The sequence below is a fragment of the Morus notabilis genome, unplaced genomic scaffold (assembly GCF_000414095.1).
Source record: "Morus notabilis unplaced genomic scaffold, ASM41409v2 Scaffold738, whole genome shotgun sequence".
NCBI classification, from domain to species: Eukaryota; Viridiplantae; Streptophyta; class Magnoliopsida; order Rosales; family Moraceae; genus Morus; species Morus notabilis.
In genome coordinates this window covers 130,821-146,335 of record NW_010359162.1, presented here as the reverse complement: position 1 = coordinate 146,335, position 15,515 = coordinate 130,821, and the positions used below count along the sequence as shown (strand labels likewise).

The 15,515-nt window shown below is 33.6% G+C and overlaps 3 protein-coding genes across 3 annotated transcripts in view; all 3 read left to right on the top strand.

Moving 5' to 3' along the window:
• The window catches only part of LOC21388781, a 4,428-nt gene extending 1,779 nt beyond the window's left edge, over positions 1-2,649 (top strand). The window contains exons 7-10 of the mRNA XM_024162794.1: positions 524-601; positions 1,109-1,174; positions 1,472-1,549; positions 2,428-2,649. Of these exons, the coding sequence (XP_024018562.1) occupies positions 524-601; positions 1,109-1,174; positions 1,472-1,549; positions 2,428-2,535 (330 nt within the window). The 3' untranslated portion in view covers positions 2,536-2,649. The remainder of the gene's footprint in view (positions 1-523; positions 602-1,108; positions 1,175-1,471; positions 1,550-2,427) is intronic.
• A 3,736-nt stretch (positions 2,650-6,385) lies between these two features.
• Positions 6,386-9,213, top strand: LOC112090751 (transcription factor bHLH47). The gene is made up of 5 exons (XM_024162793.1): positions 6,386-6,485; positions 6,769-6,872; positions 7,523-7,641; positions 7,731-7,858; positions 8,315-9,213. Exons 2-5 carry the CDS (start codon positions 6,805-6,807, stop codon positions 8,693-8,695), a joined length of 696 nt encoding a protein of 231 aa, XP_024018561.1. The 5' UTR covers positions 6,386-6,485; positions 6,769-6,804; the 3' UTR covers positions 8,696-9,213.
• Positions 9,214-12,048: 2,835 nt separating this feature from the next.
• On the top strand, positions 12,049-14,104 carry LOC21388780 (HVA22-like protein a). Its single transcript, XM_024162792.1, has 5 exons — positions 12,049-12,477; positions 12,597-12,623; positions 12,845-12,967; positions 13,598-13,847; positions 13,958-14,104. Exons 1-5 carry the CDS (start codon positions 12,416-12,418, stop codon positions 14,015-14,017), a joined length of 522 nt encoding a protein of 173 aa, XP_024018560.1. The 5' UTR covers positions 12,049-12,415; the 3' UTR covers positions 14,018-14,104.
• Positions 14,105-15,515: the final 1,411 nt, after the last annotated feature.

Here is a 15,515-nt window from a genome sequence, read left to right as displayed (position 1 = left end):
TGTGGAAAGGGCGAAACTATAGCTAGTATCTCTCTCTCTCTCTTTTGGTTGGTCTTTCTGCATTTTCACGGTTTAAGGTTTACTATCGAGAATTTGTAAAAGTATTGTATTATTCATCCACGATCTCGGTGGTTATCTACAACTTTCTAATATTCACCTTCCTAAATAAGCTTTTTGCATGTTTTTGTGAAACTTTGGTATATCATTCAAGCTTTTAACCAACTTTTCACTTGTGATATCTGTTGTCATTTGTTTAGATTTACTTAAAAGAATACAAGTATTTACTACATTTTTCATGTGTTACCATCGCTTGATATGAGTTAGAAATTAACTGATGGTGGATTACTTCTGTTTAATGTTGGCTTCTGCTCTGTGTATGAGTCAAGGTTTTTAAGGGTTTACTTGAAAGAATGATCAATGTGAATGGTCTCTCCATGCAAAATAATGGCAGTGGAATCAGTTTTTTATTTTTTTATTTATTCATTTTAATGCTGCTTTGTTTTTTTTCCCCCCTATTTCTTAGGTGGTTTCTGGGACAGATCCAATAACCGTTCGCGCTAGACTAAGAACTGCACTTCCGCATGCACCAGAAAAGCAACTTGTAAGAACCATATAAATGTCTTTAACTCAATATCTTTTCAAAGTGGAATTATAATTGCTTCTCTTCTGTTCTAATATTGCATTAATTGAACAAAAAAAAAAAAAAGAGAGCAAATCATTGACGAGTCATGTGAAACAGACGCACACAAAAGACCAATTATGGTTAGTTCTGAAATTTTAATGTTATGTTTTACTGATAGATAAATGTTAACCTTGAATAGTGCATCTCTTATACTACAGCTTGAGAGTAGTTATTTGGTAACATTTTTTTTTTCTCTGACTGGTTTGGGTGTGCGGGACTATTGTAATTTGGAATGTTTGCCTTTATTTATTTTAGAAATTCTGAACAGGACTTCTAAAAAATGAATTTTTATTCGTGGTTAGCCCCATTACGATATCGTGTTTTGTTATTCTTTGTGCAACATTTCTTGTTGAGTAGAAACTTATTGTCCCCTATTCATAGACTGATGTAGAGACTGAGTTTGTGATTTGCGATTTTCCCACGCAGTACGATGCTGCAATCCTTCACACATCATTTGCAAGGCTTCTTGGTCGTCCCAAAGCATCATCAAAGGTATATGTTAAATTAGTATTTAAGTTGCAAACACTTGTCTACTATAATGAGGCCTATCGCCCACTTGTGTAGTATAATGAGGCTTCGAACAACCGATGAATAATATAAAGGACCTTTCTGCAAGTATTACTATAAAGTTAAGCACAATACCAGATTAGCTTATCAGTGCCATCATTTTTTTTTTTGTTTTGGCTCGAAGAGGTAGCAATTTTTACTTCTGAGACTAGGGGATCTTATTTTGATATATTTTTTGTTGCTCTGCTATTCATTCATATGCTTTAATCATGTCATATTCAGGAGGTGCATGATTCGGATCCAATCAAGTTCTTCCATGAGCTAGTCACTCGCCTGAACAATGAAATCCGTGGATTTAGGGTAACATGTTATTTCCTATACAATCATAGTATTTTGTATTAGAGTTTATATATCTAAAAATGGTAAAGTAGGGATCAAAGTCAATAATTGCTCTAGTATGTGGAAACTCTTACTTAGGCTGACATAGTGATAGTGACGGCAGTCCACATCATTATACGTAGTCACAGTTCATTCTGTGAACTGTTCTTGTTATATCAAGCAACTTCATAGCCATCCTTCTCCAAGCAGACCATTAAAAGAAGCTTTAACAAAGAATGATTTTGGGTGGCCACAAGTAATATTTTATCACTTGTAAAATTTAGGGAAATTTTCAGGAATGCTATCAAAAAGATAAAACTACTTTATTTTTACCATCAATTTTAAAATTTATCATTCATGCCATTGATATTCTGGTACGATATCTTTCATATTCCACCATAATATATATATATATATATATATATTTTTGCAGGATACTTTCCGTATTCTACCAGAATATTTTTAATGGCATAAATATTAGGATGATGAAAAATAATAGTTATTCTTGTAATTTTCTCCAAAATTTACTCACTAAATGACTATATTTCTTAAAATTGTTCGCATTTACACTTTCTTTCTCTTCGCCTGAAAGATGGTCATACTCTTACAAAATCAGCGAGTGGTGGAATTTCTTATGAGCATTGACCTTAAATTATTCAGATAAAAGGATCCTGGCGCCAATTTGTGTATGCGCATGATCTAATAGATTCATTCGAGGTGGAATCATTCTTTTGATATCTAAGAATTATATTCCATTCCATGTACTGAACTCTCTCTCTCTCTCTCTCTCTCTCTCTCTCTCTCTCTCTCTAAATATATAAATATATACCTCCATTGATACCCCTTCTAATGTAATTCAGGCTGTAGTTTCTGAGCTCTGGTACGTGGAGGAATATGATGTCTTGGCTCTTGCATTGAATGGAAGAATGAAGGTTCGCAGATTTCAACTCGGATGCTCGAGAAACTAATTTTTCAAAGTCCGGATATTTCATGAGGTTCAGTAGGTCTCACACCATGAGTTTCCTTATTTCTCTTTTTCTTTTGTTTTTTTTCATATTGGACATATTTCTGTAAATAATGAAACATAAATAATATAATATTAGTCACTAATCTTTTTTTTTTTCTCTCTCTCCCCCTGAGCTTTCCATATTAAGAGATTTTCTAATGGTAGTGCATGTTTCTGTTGTTGGAATTTAAATTCATCTCAAAATAAAAGCTTGGATCGTGGGGTTTTTTTGTATTTTGTATTTTTTTTAATTGGAAGCGAAACCGAAAAGCTATGACTTTTAACAGTTGTAAAGTCGTGGATTTATATTTGTAATTTGTTGTCAGGATCATTAGAAGTGGGATTTGAGTAAGGAAACCTTCTTTGCCACTTCAAACTTTTAAGTCATCCTTTTCAAGACCTTGCCTCTTCGTGTCAAGTGGAGGGTAACATGGAAACTTACAAGAGAAATTTTGACCATCTATAAGTGTATAAAAGTTTACCTGACCATGTTTTCCTTAAAAAGGAAAAAAAAAATAATCTTGTTCTATCACTCGCACATTTATCAAGTAAATAAGTAACGTATTCAGCAAAAAAAAAGTAAACAAGCAAGTAATGTGGTAGTTTATTTCTCAATTTCTAGTTAGGTATCCGTATGTCCCAAACAGGTGTAATTTCTCTAAGCAGCATTTATCAAGACAAAAATTTCCACGGGAAAAGTATTATTACACCAAATAACACCTTTTGCAGGTATATTTGAAGTGTATAATGTATTTTTTAAAAGTTGGTAACATGTTTTAAATTCTAATTATGAAAACAAATCATATTTTTAAATTTATCCTTTAGGTTTTCACTTTTCCTCCTCAAAAGTAAAACTCACATCCACCCCCCTCTCTCTCTCTCCTACCTTCCAATCTCTCTCTTTCTCTCTTGATTCCTTCTCTCTCCTCTTATTCTCTCTCGGCCTCTCTTGCTTTTCTCATCGCCGCCACAACCGTCACACGATTTTTAGGTGCAGCATGAGGCTGTCGGTGGCAGCCTTTATTGCAGGCAGAGGTGGTCCCATGTTTCCGTTTTTGGCTTCGTGCTGCCATATTTGTTTTACATATAAGTTTGTGATTGTGATCTCAGAATAATTTTGTTTTGGATTTGTTTGTGTTTGTGTTTGAAATTTGGTAAATACTTTAGCAATTAGAATATTAAATATGGTAAATATTGTATATACTTAAAAATATTATAATAGTTATAAGTTTAAATTTGATAAATACTGTATTTATCCGTAAATATTTTAATAATTTTAATTTTAAATATGATAAATACTACAGTAAATATTTTAATAGTAACAAGTTTGCATCTGGTCAATGTTGTGATACCTCTAAATACTTTAGTAACTACAATTTTGAATAGGACAAATACTCTATTTACATGTAAATACTTCAAAAGTTACAATTTGGAATCTGCTATATTTATTGGTAAATATAGTATTTACTGGTAAATACAGTACAATGTTTAATGGCCACTAGAGTCGGTGGTGGGATCTTTAGATAAATATGATATTTTCTAGTAAATACAGTGATAAAAGGTCGCCAGAGTCAGTGGTTGAATTTTACTGGTAAATACAGTATTTATTATTAAATACAGTGGTCGTAGGAATCGGTGCCTGAATTTTCAGATAAATATAATATTTACTAGTAAATACGATATTTACTGGTAAATAAAGTGTTAAACGGCACTAAAGTCGGTGGCTGAATTTTCGGGTAAATATGATATTTACTAGTAAATACGGTATTTATTGGTAAATACGATATTTACCTATAAATACAGCGTTAAACGGTCGCCAGAGTCGGTGGTCGGCTTTTCGAGTAAATATGGTATTTACCAAATACAGTATTAAATGATAAATACGGTATTTACCAATAAATATAGTTTTAAACGGTCATCGGTCACCCAAAAATGGTCACAGGTTACTAAAAAATAGTCTCAGGTCGCCGGTCTCAACCATAGTGGACTTAACTATAATCTACCTATTTTAAAAAATATACTATAATTTACTTTTAAAAAAATATATATGTTTAGAAGAGAGGAGTAAGGCGAAAAAAAGAAATTTAGGATATTTTTGAGTTTTTAATAATATTTAAAACTAAAAATATCAAATTATATTATAATTTTTTATTTTTAAAAAATATATTATAATTTACTAATCCATTTATCAATTATATTATTTCCCTCCTTATTCATTTTCAATTTAATTTGTTGCCCAAAGAAAATTCTCACTTTTTGTGGGGTTTATTATAGTGGCAAAATTAAAAATTTAATGACGTCATGTCATTGATGAGTACAACTTGTATGAGGTTTGTTTTGGCACAGAAATTAAGATGATGTGTAAGTAGTAATGTCGGAACGTAATCCACTATTGGGATGGGCTTTCCGCGTGGACGCCACACGCCTCTCGCGCTCCATTAAACTCTCTAACAATTACTTGTGCCTGCCACACGCTTCCACTCAATCGAACAACCCGATCCATAGTAGATAATTGGATAAACACGCATTTCAGAAATATTATCCTTATAAATAATTGTTATTTAAAAGTGTTGCAAATACAAAATTTATGTACTAAAAAAACAAAACAAAACAAAAGTACCATTGGATCAAAGGTATGGGTTCAAGAGTTCGCATATTCATAAATCTCATATTGTGTAAAAAAGAAAATATGACGCACAATTCAAGCAAATATTCATCCGTTATAGAGGAGAAAAAGAGCATTTGTTCAAAACAAATTTAATTAAAAAGATGAGTTAAGGGGTACATTCTCCTATCGGGAATTTTTATAGTGTTAGAAGAAAATTTTCTGATATCGTGCCGAAAACATAATTATTTATAAATTTTTTGTTAAAACTTGCAAATTTGAATAGTTGAATTACGATAAATTTAAATTTTAAATGAATATGATAACTTCTGAATTTTATGTTAGAATTTTTAAATTTTAAACTTTGAAGTTGTAAAAATTACGATAAATTTATGTGCCTTCATAGTTTTTGTGTTTTGATACTGTACCGTGAAGACATCACATAAGAACCTTTTAATGCCTCGTTCTTTCTATAGATTCAAATACTAATTCAATTACTCCTTTTTCTATAGTATTTTCTTAAATTTAAAATTTTGAATAAAATGGTAATTTTCTTTAGGAAATGAAAACAAATGGTTTTAGGCTTAGTTTACTTCGCGGATTTGAGTTTTCAATTCGTTGAGATGTTATATTTTTTTAGAGCTTTTAACTGTAGTAAAAAAAATTAGATGTGACATTTTATAAGAACTTTTAATTATAAAAATATAAAATTAAAAATTTGAATCGGTAAAATAAATGAGGGTACTAAGGACAATTACATATTTTATCCCTTCTAGCAAAAAAAAATTACATATTTTATCCCACTAGTGCCACGTGGACCGGAACAGGGATCTCCCACCAAACAGATTGCCATGATGGCAACTCAGCTGGTCAGAATCAAGTGAAGGGGTGAGCAAAAATGGCATAGCGACAGATGTCCACGCGCCAAGCAGCTCGAATGTGAGCCAAAAAGCCGCCAACAGACAAACGAGGAAACAATCCCACAAACGGAGGTCACGTGTCCGCCTCACGTGACGCGCCTCGTCCCACTGTAATGGCATGCGCTCGCCACGCGCCTTCCTGTGTCTTCTTCTCTCCCGCCACACTCTCTCTCCTCCTCTCCCTGCCTCGCCAACATTAGAACATATAATTTTTTAATAATTTATACACAAATATATATACAAATATTTTATACCAATCTTTCTACGTATAAATATAAAAGGTTTGTTTTTGCTCCGGCCCCTTTTGATTTCTGCACAAATTTCGGTCTGATAATTCAATTCCTTTCTTGGTCGGAGACAGATTTGCTGGCAATTTTTGATCTTGAGGTGGGTCTGTTGTATTTGAGGGTTCTTTCATTTTTGCCTTATGATCTAGGGTTCCTCAAGCTTTTTTTCTTTTTCTTTTTTGGCGAAGTTACTGGAAAGAAAAGTCTTTTTAGTTGTTTTGATTGCTTAAAATTATCTGTTCGAAATTGAATTTACAGAAAAAACATGGTTTTTTTTTCTTTTTTTTTTTAAAGAGGTAATTGTTTGTTGTAGTGATAAAGTTGAATTATTTAGTTTTCTTTTGAGTAAAGCTTGATTTTGAATTTGAATTGAAACGTTTTAGGAATTTGAGAGTGGTTTGGAATCCATTGGTAAGAAGATGGGTTCAGAGGATGCTGTACCGTTGGTTGACAAGGTCAATGTGGGACTTGAGGTCTCTGTAGACCGGTAAGTAACAAGAGTTCCTAATTGGGAATTCTATGCTTAATTACATCATTTTTATTTGTTAATGGTAGATTGTCTTCTTATCACTTAATTACTCTTGTACACTTAGAAATGACATGTTTTTGTTAAGATAATTTTGATGTTAGTGCTTAATGTTATTCTATTGATATCATGCTTTAGCTTGTGTGTAAATTTGAGACTTTAAGCATCTATTTTCCAGTCTATGTAGGCATGAGGCATGCTTATGCGTAATAACCAATGTCTTATGAATCAAACTACTCTACGGCCAATCGAATCTGGTCGTAGCGTGCGACACTTTTCTTCCAGGCATTGAATGATGGTCCAAAAAGATCTCGACCTTTGAAATTTTTTGTTTTCCAGTCCCACTTGACAAAAATAATTTAGATTTTAACGAGCCAAATTGATTTGCCCGTCATCATATATTGCTTGAAAAATACGACCCTACGACCGCAGTTTTGGCAATGTTTTATTGCTTGGCACTTTTTACCAATAACATAACCTTCTGGCCCTTTTTCCCTTCGAAATGGAGTTCTAAAGATGAGGTTTTCGAAAAGATGATGTGCATTTATGTTGACCATGTTCATTTAGATGTTCTGATTAGATTTTTTTTCCATTGTTGTCCTATTGCACAGGGATTGTCCTGGCACAAAGAACCAGAAGAAAGTTCCTAAAAGAATCCACAAAGCTGAGAGAGAGAAACAGAAGCGCGAGCAATTAAATGAGCTTTTCTTCGAGTTGTCAAATTCTCTTGGTAATCTCTGATCCTTGTAATGATTTCCCTCTGCCTTGTTCTAGTTTGGTGTAGGACATTTTAACTCATAAGGGGAATCTCTTCCACAGATCTGAAACAGCCGAACAACGGCAAGGCCTCTCTGTTGTGTGAAGCTACTCGACTGTTGAAGGACTTGCTCGCTCAGATCGAGTGTCTCAGAAAGGAGAACACCTCCCTTTTATCCGAATCTCACTATGTTAGGCCCTTAAAACTTTTACTCAGAATATGGCTAATGCAGTGCATAGAAACCAGGTTTCCAGTAGGGATAGAAAATTGTAATGGTACGAGTATATTAGAAAATAAAAGTCAAATGCTTGCCCAATTTTTATGAGCTTAAACTTTTGGGAGAATTGGTAAACTAGCATAATATCATATTAGATCATGTAATCTTGCGTTCAAACTCGTGTAATTTCACATTGTAATTGATTGGTTACATTTTTGCCCTTAAATTCGAAATCTCCTCTGTTTATGTGAAATGGTCCACCGTCCATGTATAGTGTTCGGTCTTATTATGTTAAGCTTTTGAGGGAATTTGTGAAAGAACACAATATGTAAGTGTATCAGTACACATATATCCGACAATTTGTATTCTGTTTGATGCATACATCCATTGACTTACATTCTGATACAAAATTGTTTGAAACTTGAACAGGTGACAGTCGAAAAGAACGAGCTAAGAGAGGAGAACTCAACTTTAGGAACCCAGATCGGAAAGCTACAAAGCGAGATCGAAGCGAGGGTGGTCCAGTCAAAACCTGACCTTAATGCACCCCCTCCTGATTGTCTCACAATGCCAGCTCCAGAACCCACCTTAGGTCAGGTTCATACTGTCCTTGTCCTTCCCTTTCACTCCGATCTTCAAGCCTATCCACTATCAGATGCGGCGCAAGTCACATCTAATCCGACCTCAAACGTCAGCAAACCTCATGCTAGATATCCCACCTCGGGTGATTCCTGGCCGGCTCAACTTCTAAGGCAGCAGCCAGAAGCAGAGGAAGATTCAGCTAAGGTTTGCAACAGTAGCAATAGGTAAAGAAGTCCTGGTAATGTGTAGAATGTAAATTGTAACTTAAACGGCAGTGTGCAGTTTCTTAGGCTTATTTTTGGGTTAAGTGGAATGGCTCTTTTGGAAATTCTTGATTCATGCTGATTGAATTAACTCAAGTGTGATGAAACAAGGGGGGGAAAAAATACAGGATTGAGCTGAAGGATAAAGGGTAAACAAAAACATGAAAAATGAAATTGGCTGGTCCATTTCTCATTCCACTTTGTAAACAATTTTTGACGTTCATTTAGAAAAAAGGAAAATAAAAACCTTTTGTGAACAATTTGGAGTTTAGACACGGATGCACCGTAGGGCCAGTGGGGGCAGAACTAAAGAATAGTTATATATAATGTTGGTTCTGAGGATTAGTGTTCTGAGAAGTGCCTTTGTGCCCCCACTAGTCTACCATGCTGTGGGCTTTCTTTGTTGTGTTTTAACCCAAACTTCTCTTATAAGTTAGGATTCCTTCTCTAAATTGTAAGAGTAATAAGACCGTGTAACTTACCCCCCCACTTCAACTTTTATCATTATTTTCATTTCTGAGATAGTTTGCTATTCTCTCCCTCATTTCTCCTTTTTTTTATTATTATTTTTTATTCTTTGTTGCCTTTCTTTTCATTACTCTCTCTTCCAATCCTTATTTCAGTTTTCATTGTTATTATTATTTTTTCTTTCTATCTCCTCTATTCTTGCCACTCTTTTTCTCTCTTTTCCTCTCTTTTCTTTATTCTTTAATACTTTACGTCAAAAGTTTGATTGCTACATAAATTCATTAGCTTCAATACCCATCAATTATACTTCTTAAGAATGACGAACATAAAATAAAAAAATAAGTAAAAAAAACTTTTTTAATTTTACAAGATTTATGTGATGTCTGTATTTCTATTTATAAACATCAAAACCATGTAAAAAAGTCGATTACTTAATAATATTTTATATTAACAAAATAGTAAAAATTGTACTTAATGTTTGAACTATTGTGCCCCCTCTGAATTCAAATCCTACCTCCGTCACTGATGGGGTTCCAAATGATTTAAATTTCAAATGAACTTTTATGGTCATGCATTTTCACAATTGATCTTTCTCAGTGAGTTGTGTGGCTCTTGACTCCCAAGTAAAGAGATAATGAATGATTTAAGCTTTGACACATTATTTGGTTAAGAGATTGTTGCGCAGACTCGGGGTTAAAATATCACACAACTTATATTTGACTTGATAAGTTTTGCTGAGAGGACATATAAGTGAATCTACAACAATTCACCAAGTTTTTGAGCTTCAATAAATGAAAGAACGAGATTTGAAGTTGATTTCAATACTGAATCTTATAACCTAAGTATGTTGTCTTCATGCCCAACCCAACTATGTGCAAGTAAAAACATCATTAATATCACATAAAATGCGTCTTCATATGGTTAGACAGATGAAACTTATTATGAGTGATTGGGTCAATTTAAAAAGTTCTTTTTAGACAAAATTAAGTCACACTTCATCTTCTTATAAAATGTACTTCTCATCCATATCTTAGAACAGATGGGACCGAATTAAAAAATATTGAACACGCCGAATAAGTCCTTTTTTTTTAACTTTAACTTTTACTTTAGCTGAACAGGTCTTTTTAGAAGTTGGGACATTGAATTAGGTCCTTTGACAAGCTGAAGTGGGTGGGGACCAAAGTGAAAAACATTGGGTTAGTGGTGCTATAGAAGGTAGTTTGTGGATTGAAGTAGGGATGACATCGATGCATGGTTGGGTTTGTCATGTATGCTTAATGCTTCCCTCACCCTCCTTCCCTTTTTACCCCCTCATATCAGCCTAACTTAGGACAAGGTCAATATTAAGGAGGCGCGGAATACCATTTGCCGGTGGGGTTGTCAGTGTGCTTTCTGTATACCAAACCCATTTACCTATTAGAATATTATTAAAATTCAAGGCAAGTTCCATTATATTGAATCTTAAAATTAACAAAACTGCATCTCTAAATCATATCCAAACTCCAATAGTACCCAACCAAATTTCTAAAATTCGATTCATATAAGAACATCAAAGCGGAGACGAGAGTGCTATTGTCATCTCTCTTCATCCTCACTCTTGACTCGAGGGTTATATCAGACCTCACACTCATTCTACTCCCATTTAAGGAAAAATTATACAAATGCTCTTTTAGAGTGTATGAGTCTAGATTTTAACCCCTTACTCTTAATTAATATCATTTTTAATTAAATACAATATTAATCAAAATGGTGTAATTCAAGAGAAAATGTTCAGACTCGTGCACTCTAAAAGTAAGTTTAACAATTTTCTCCCTATTTTTTAATTGTCCCAAAGCCCAATCCATTTAGGGTACTCACATGATTGGTTTAGGCGCAATTTGAAATTGTTGTGTTTTTAATAAAATCACTACTTTTAGTTAAAGTAAAATTAGAATTGAAAAGTGACACATTTCAACTTCTCAAAACAACTCTTTTATTGTGCAGAATGGCTTTTAGGTGTTCTAAATGCAATCCCAAACACACCTTTACACTAATAGGAATTAGGAGTGCGCTAAACTTGATTGATTTAGTCCGTACTTTACACAAATGCTCTTATGGCAAAAAGAAAAGAAAAAAAAGAGTGGAATCTCTTTTAATTCTCACTTTTTGGTAATCTCTCAGGACAAAATTGTTCACCAAACCCAACCTCCTCTCCTTCAGAGATTCATAATCAGAACCATTGACCCACGCTGGTCAAAACATGTAAATCAAAAATCTTCCATCAAATTCCAACTCCCACTAGGAATAGCAATGGGGATGATTTCTCATCCCCATTTTTATTACTCTAAACTATTTCTATCTCCGTCCCTATTCTTGTTTAAGAATGGGCGAGTCAGAGTTAGAAATTTTTATTTATGACTCGTTTAGTTCGTTGATTCGAGTTTTTAATTCGAATTAAAATGTTATTTTATATGAGAGCTTTTTACTGTAGTAAAAAAATTAAATGTGACTTTCTCATACCCGCCTCATTTTTTTGTATTTTAAAATTATAATAACTTAAAATAAAAATATAGTATAAATTCATTATAAATTTAATCCAAAATCAAAAGTTCCACGATAAAAACTAAATTATTAACATATTACAAATTGAAACTAAAAGTAATAACTACTATATAAATGTAAAAAAAAATTTAAAAACATCAAAATATAGACATATATCATCATTCCTTCTTTATCCTTAATAGCTTTAATTTTTATTACATGATTATACATTAATATAAAAATAAAAGTACGATGGGGAGTACTTTCCATGTCTCCACCCCACCATGAATCAGGAACTAATTTTATCTTCATCTCCATTCCTAATAATTTGCCCTCCATCCCCGTTCTATTTGGAGCGGAGCCCATCCTATCAGGAATCTTGTCATCCCTTTCTCCACAACGTTATTACCTTAATTATGATCAGTGATTTGAGAGAGACCACGATACTCCCGACCACACCCAACAACTCTCCAACTCCATTTGTATTTTAGTTCTTTTTTTTTCTTAAATTAAAAATATTTGTCCGCTCTACTTTGGAACAGACACATCATACAGAGTCACACACTCTCTCTCTCTCTCTCTCTCTCTCATTGAGGAGCAACGGAATCTCTCAGAAAATCGAAAACAAACCCTGGCTTGTTCTGCAAGCTTCAGTTTGAGATTGAAGATTAAGCCCTCCAGAGTTGTAAATTCGAAGATGGGATCTGGAGCTGGAAGTTTCCTTAAAGTTCTTCTCAAGAACTTCGATATTCTTGCTGGGTATTTTTCGTTGTTTTGCTTTTGCCCACTTCGCATAAATTGCGCTTAATGCAATTTAGCCGCAAAATAATTGTTGCCTTTTTTATTGGAAATTTGATCCAATGTTTTTGTATTTGCAGGCCTGTGGTTAGTCTTGTTTATCCTCTGTAAGTAGAAATCTAGCTATTTCTCTTTCCTTTTTTTTTTTGGTGCAATTAAACAAATTTTAAGCTTGGACAATGGGTATTTTTCTTTATTTATTTTCTTTTGTAAAATTATTTTGTCTATGGACTTATTGCTGTTCACTTGGATTTGAGTTTTTTTTTTTTTTTTAATGGACGATTCTTGTTCACTAGGATTTGGGTTTACTGTTTTTTTTTTTTGGCAGATATGCATCAATTAGGGCAATTGAGACTAAATCCCCTATTGATGACCAGCAGTGGCTTACTTATTGGGTTCTATATTCTATGATTACTCTCTTTGAGCTCACCTTTGCCAAGCTTATTGAATGGTAAACCAATTCCCTTTTCTTGTTATTTTTCTTCAAAAGCAAACCTTTCTTTTGAAAAAATTCTGCTTTATCTTTTATAGTAAGAACTCTAATTAAATATGATATGTTCATATTTTGCATAGTGAGATCTAAAAGTTGATCCCCAACTTGGTAGGTTTTTTTATAGAAACCTGTTAGGAATCCCAACTTTTATTCCAACTTTTCGATACCAGCAGTGAGTTGTCAATTTTTCATTGGTAGGTAGAATTTCTTGATATTAATTGACGTGTAAAAAATGACTACTCACAAGCCATATTAGTTGGGATTAAACAGTCGGGATCTCTAGTATTATAATATTATTATTTCGTATATTATGATATTTGGTCAATGATATGATTTGTTTCACCTAAGGTCAAAATGATTTCGCGCTATCTATGTTCTTGAATTGCCAATTTGCCATTCGCATTTATGTGTTTAGCTTATTCTAGTTACATGAAAGTGATGTTGAGCCTAGTTTTCCATTTAATTTATCATTGATCCGAGTTCAACCTGCATTTGTCTCATGCGTTGTTTCAGTTAAGTGTCATAATTCTGATATTCTGAAATGTGTCAGCTCGTCATTCCATAAGAAAATTTCGTTCTTTCTTGCAGGATCCCAATCTGGTCGTATGCCAAGCTTATTGTCACCTGCTGGTTGGTCATCCCCTTCTTCAGTGGCGCTGCATATGTTTATGAACATTTCGTCCGACCCTTCTTTGTCAACCCTGGGTCGCAGACTATTAACATCTGGTACGTGCCGAGGAAGAAGGACATCTTCAGTAAACCAGACGACATCTTAACTGCTGCAGAGAAGTACATTGAAGAGAATGGGACTGAAGCGTTTGAAAAGCTCATCCACAGGGTATGCTCCTCGGCCACTAACAAACATTTTTGTTGTTTAGAATCTTGTTGTTAGACAAATGATGGAACGCTGTTTCAGTCTGGCTTAATGAGCTTGTGTCGTTTTTGCAGGCTGACAGGTCTCGGAGGAACGAGGGTCACTCAATCTATAATGATGACCACAGGTATTGAGCCTTGTTGCTGTAATTATGTATGTTTTCTAGTTAGTTCCTTGTGAAGGGGGAGAAAAACAAGAAGGGAAAAGGCATTGTCTATTTAGTAGAACATTTGGCAGAACATAATGTCTGTTTTTTCCCCCCTTTTTTTTTTTTTGGTGGGGTGCTTAATGTTCTTTGTTTTTTTTTATGTAATTATCATGGTTTCCCCTTGACAATTTTCTTTCAACTGAATACTACTTTATGGTGGCAAACACTTCATTAAAGTTGAATCTACTGATCGGAATATGACAATTCACCTGCTACGTGAGTTGGTATCAAAAGTTGAGATTCATATCACTATCTATAGTTGACATGTCAACCTTTGAAAAGGTGTTATATTAGTGAAAATGATGGATTTAGGCAGATTGTTTTTAAGATTTGATTTCGCTGTGTCAAAGGAAGAGCCTCCTCTTCTCTCCCCCACCACTTGGGACATGCTTGTTTAACAAAGGTTGTGCATATTATCTGAACTTAACCGTTGGATGTCAGAAGTTGAAAAAACGCAGTCATTACATTCAATCCAATTATGTTGGAAAAAGGAGTGACCATGATTAGGAGGAATTGGGAAGTTGAAATGTACCTTTTGCAGAAGAAATTAGATCAACAAAATGACAAATGAAAACTTTTTTAGGTAATGTTATGAAATCATCACAATCTTCACAATCTCTCTGATTTGCTATCTGAACACACACATATATATATATACACACACACACACACACACACACACATATATAAAGAAATCTAATAATCACATCTTAAATTAAAAAATGCAATATTTTATTTGTAGCAGCTCAAACATTATGCTTCTTATGGTTAATACTGAATGATAAAATCCTTATCACTGCCCGTATTAGGATATATGACGATACTATTGGAAATACTGGTAGAAATATATTCTCTATCAACTCGTGTATCATATATATCGGAAATATGCTAACATGTAATTCTTTTCTTTTTTTTTCTTTTTCTAAAATGTTGATTGGTAAATATTTTTCATCCCCAATAGTAAATTGATACTTTGTCTTTGGCGTTTTAAAATTTCCAATAGAATTAGTTTTTTTCAAAAAAAAAAAAAATCCATAGAATTATGAGGTCCTAAAGGGGGAAAGGCAAGGCCATTATTAGGAGGGCTATTATCAATTATTAATTATGCATTCATTCTCACGATGTTGGAGAAAGGCAAGGCATTAGGAGGGCTACTTTTGGAGAAGAAACTAGATCAAAGAAATGACTAACTTTTTAAACTCTTTTAGGGATGATATGTCTTTTCGACTTGATATTTGTCCCAAATCTTTCTACTTTGCCTTGACAATATTAAATGCCAAAACTCATCATAGTTTCTCAACGCAAAACTATGCATCAAAATATTATATATGAAACCTATGCTCAAACCTTAGAAGCAAATTCCACTTTGTGCTTTATGGACAATGAGTAACTAAAAGTGGACAATGAGTAACTAAAAGTTGTAA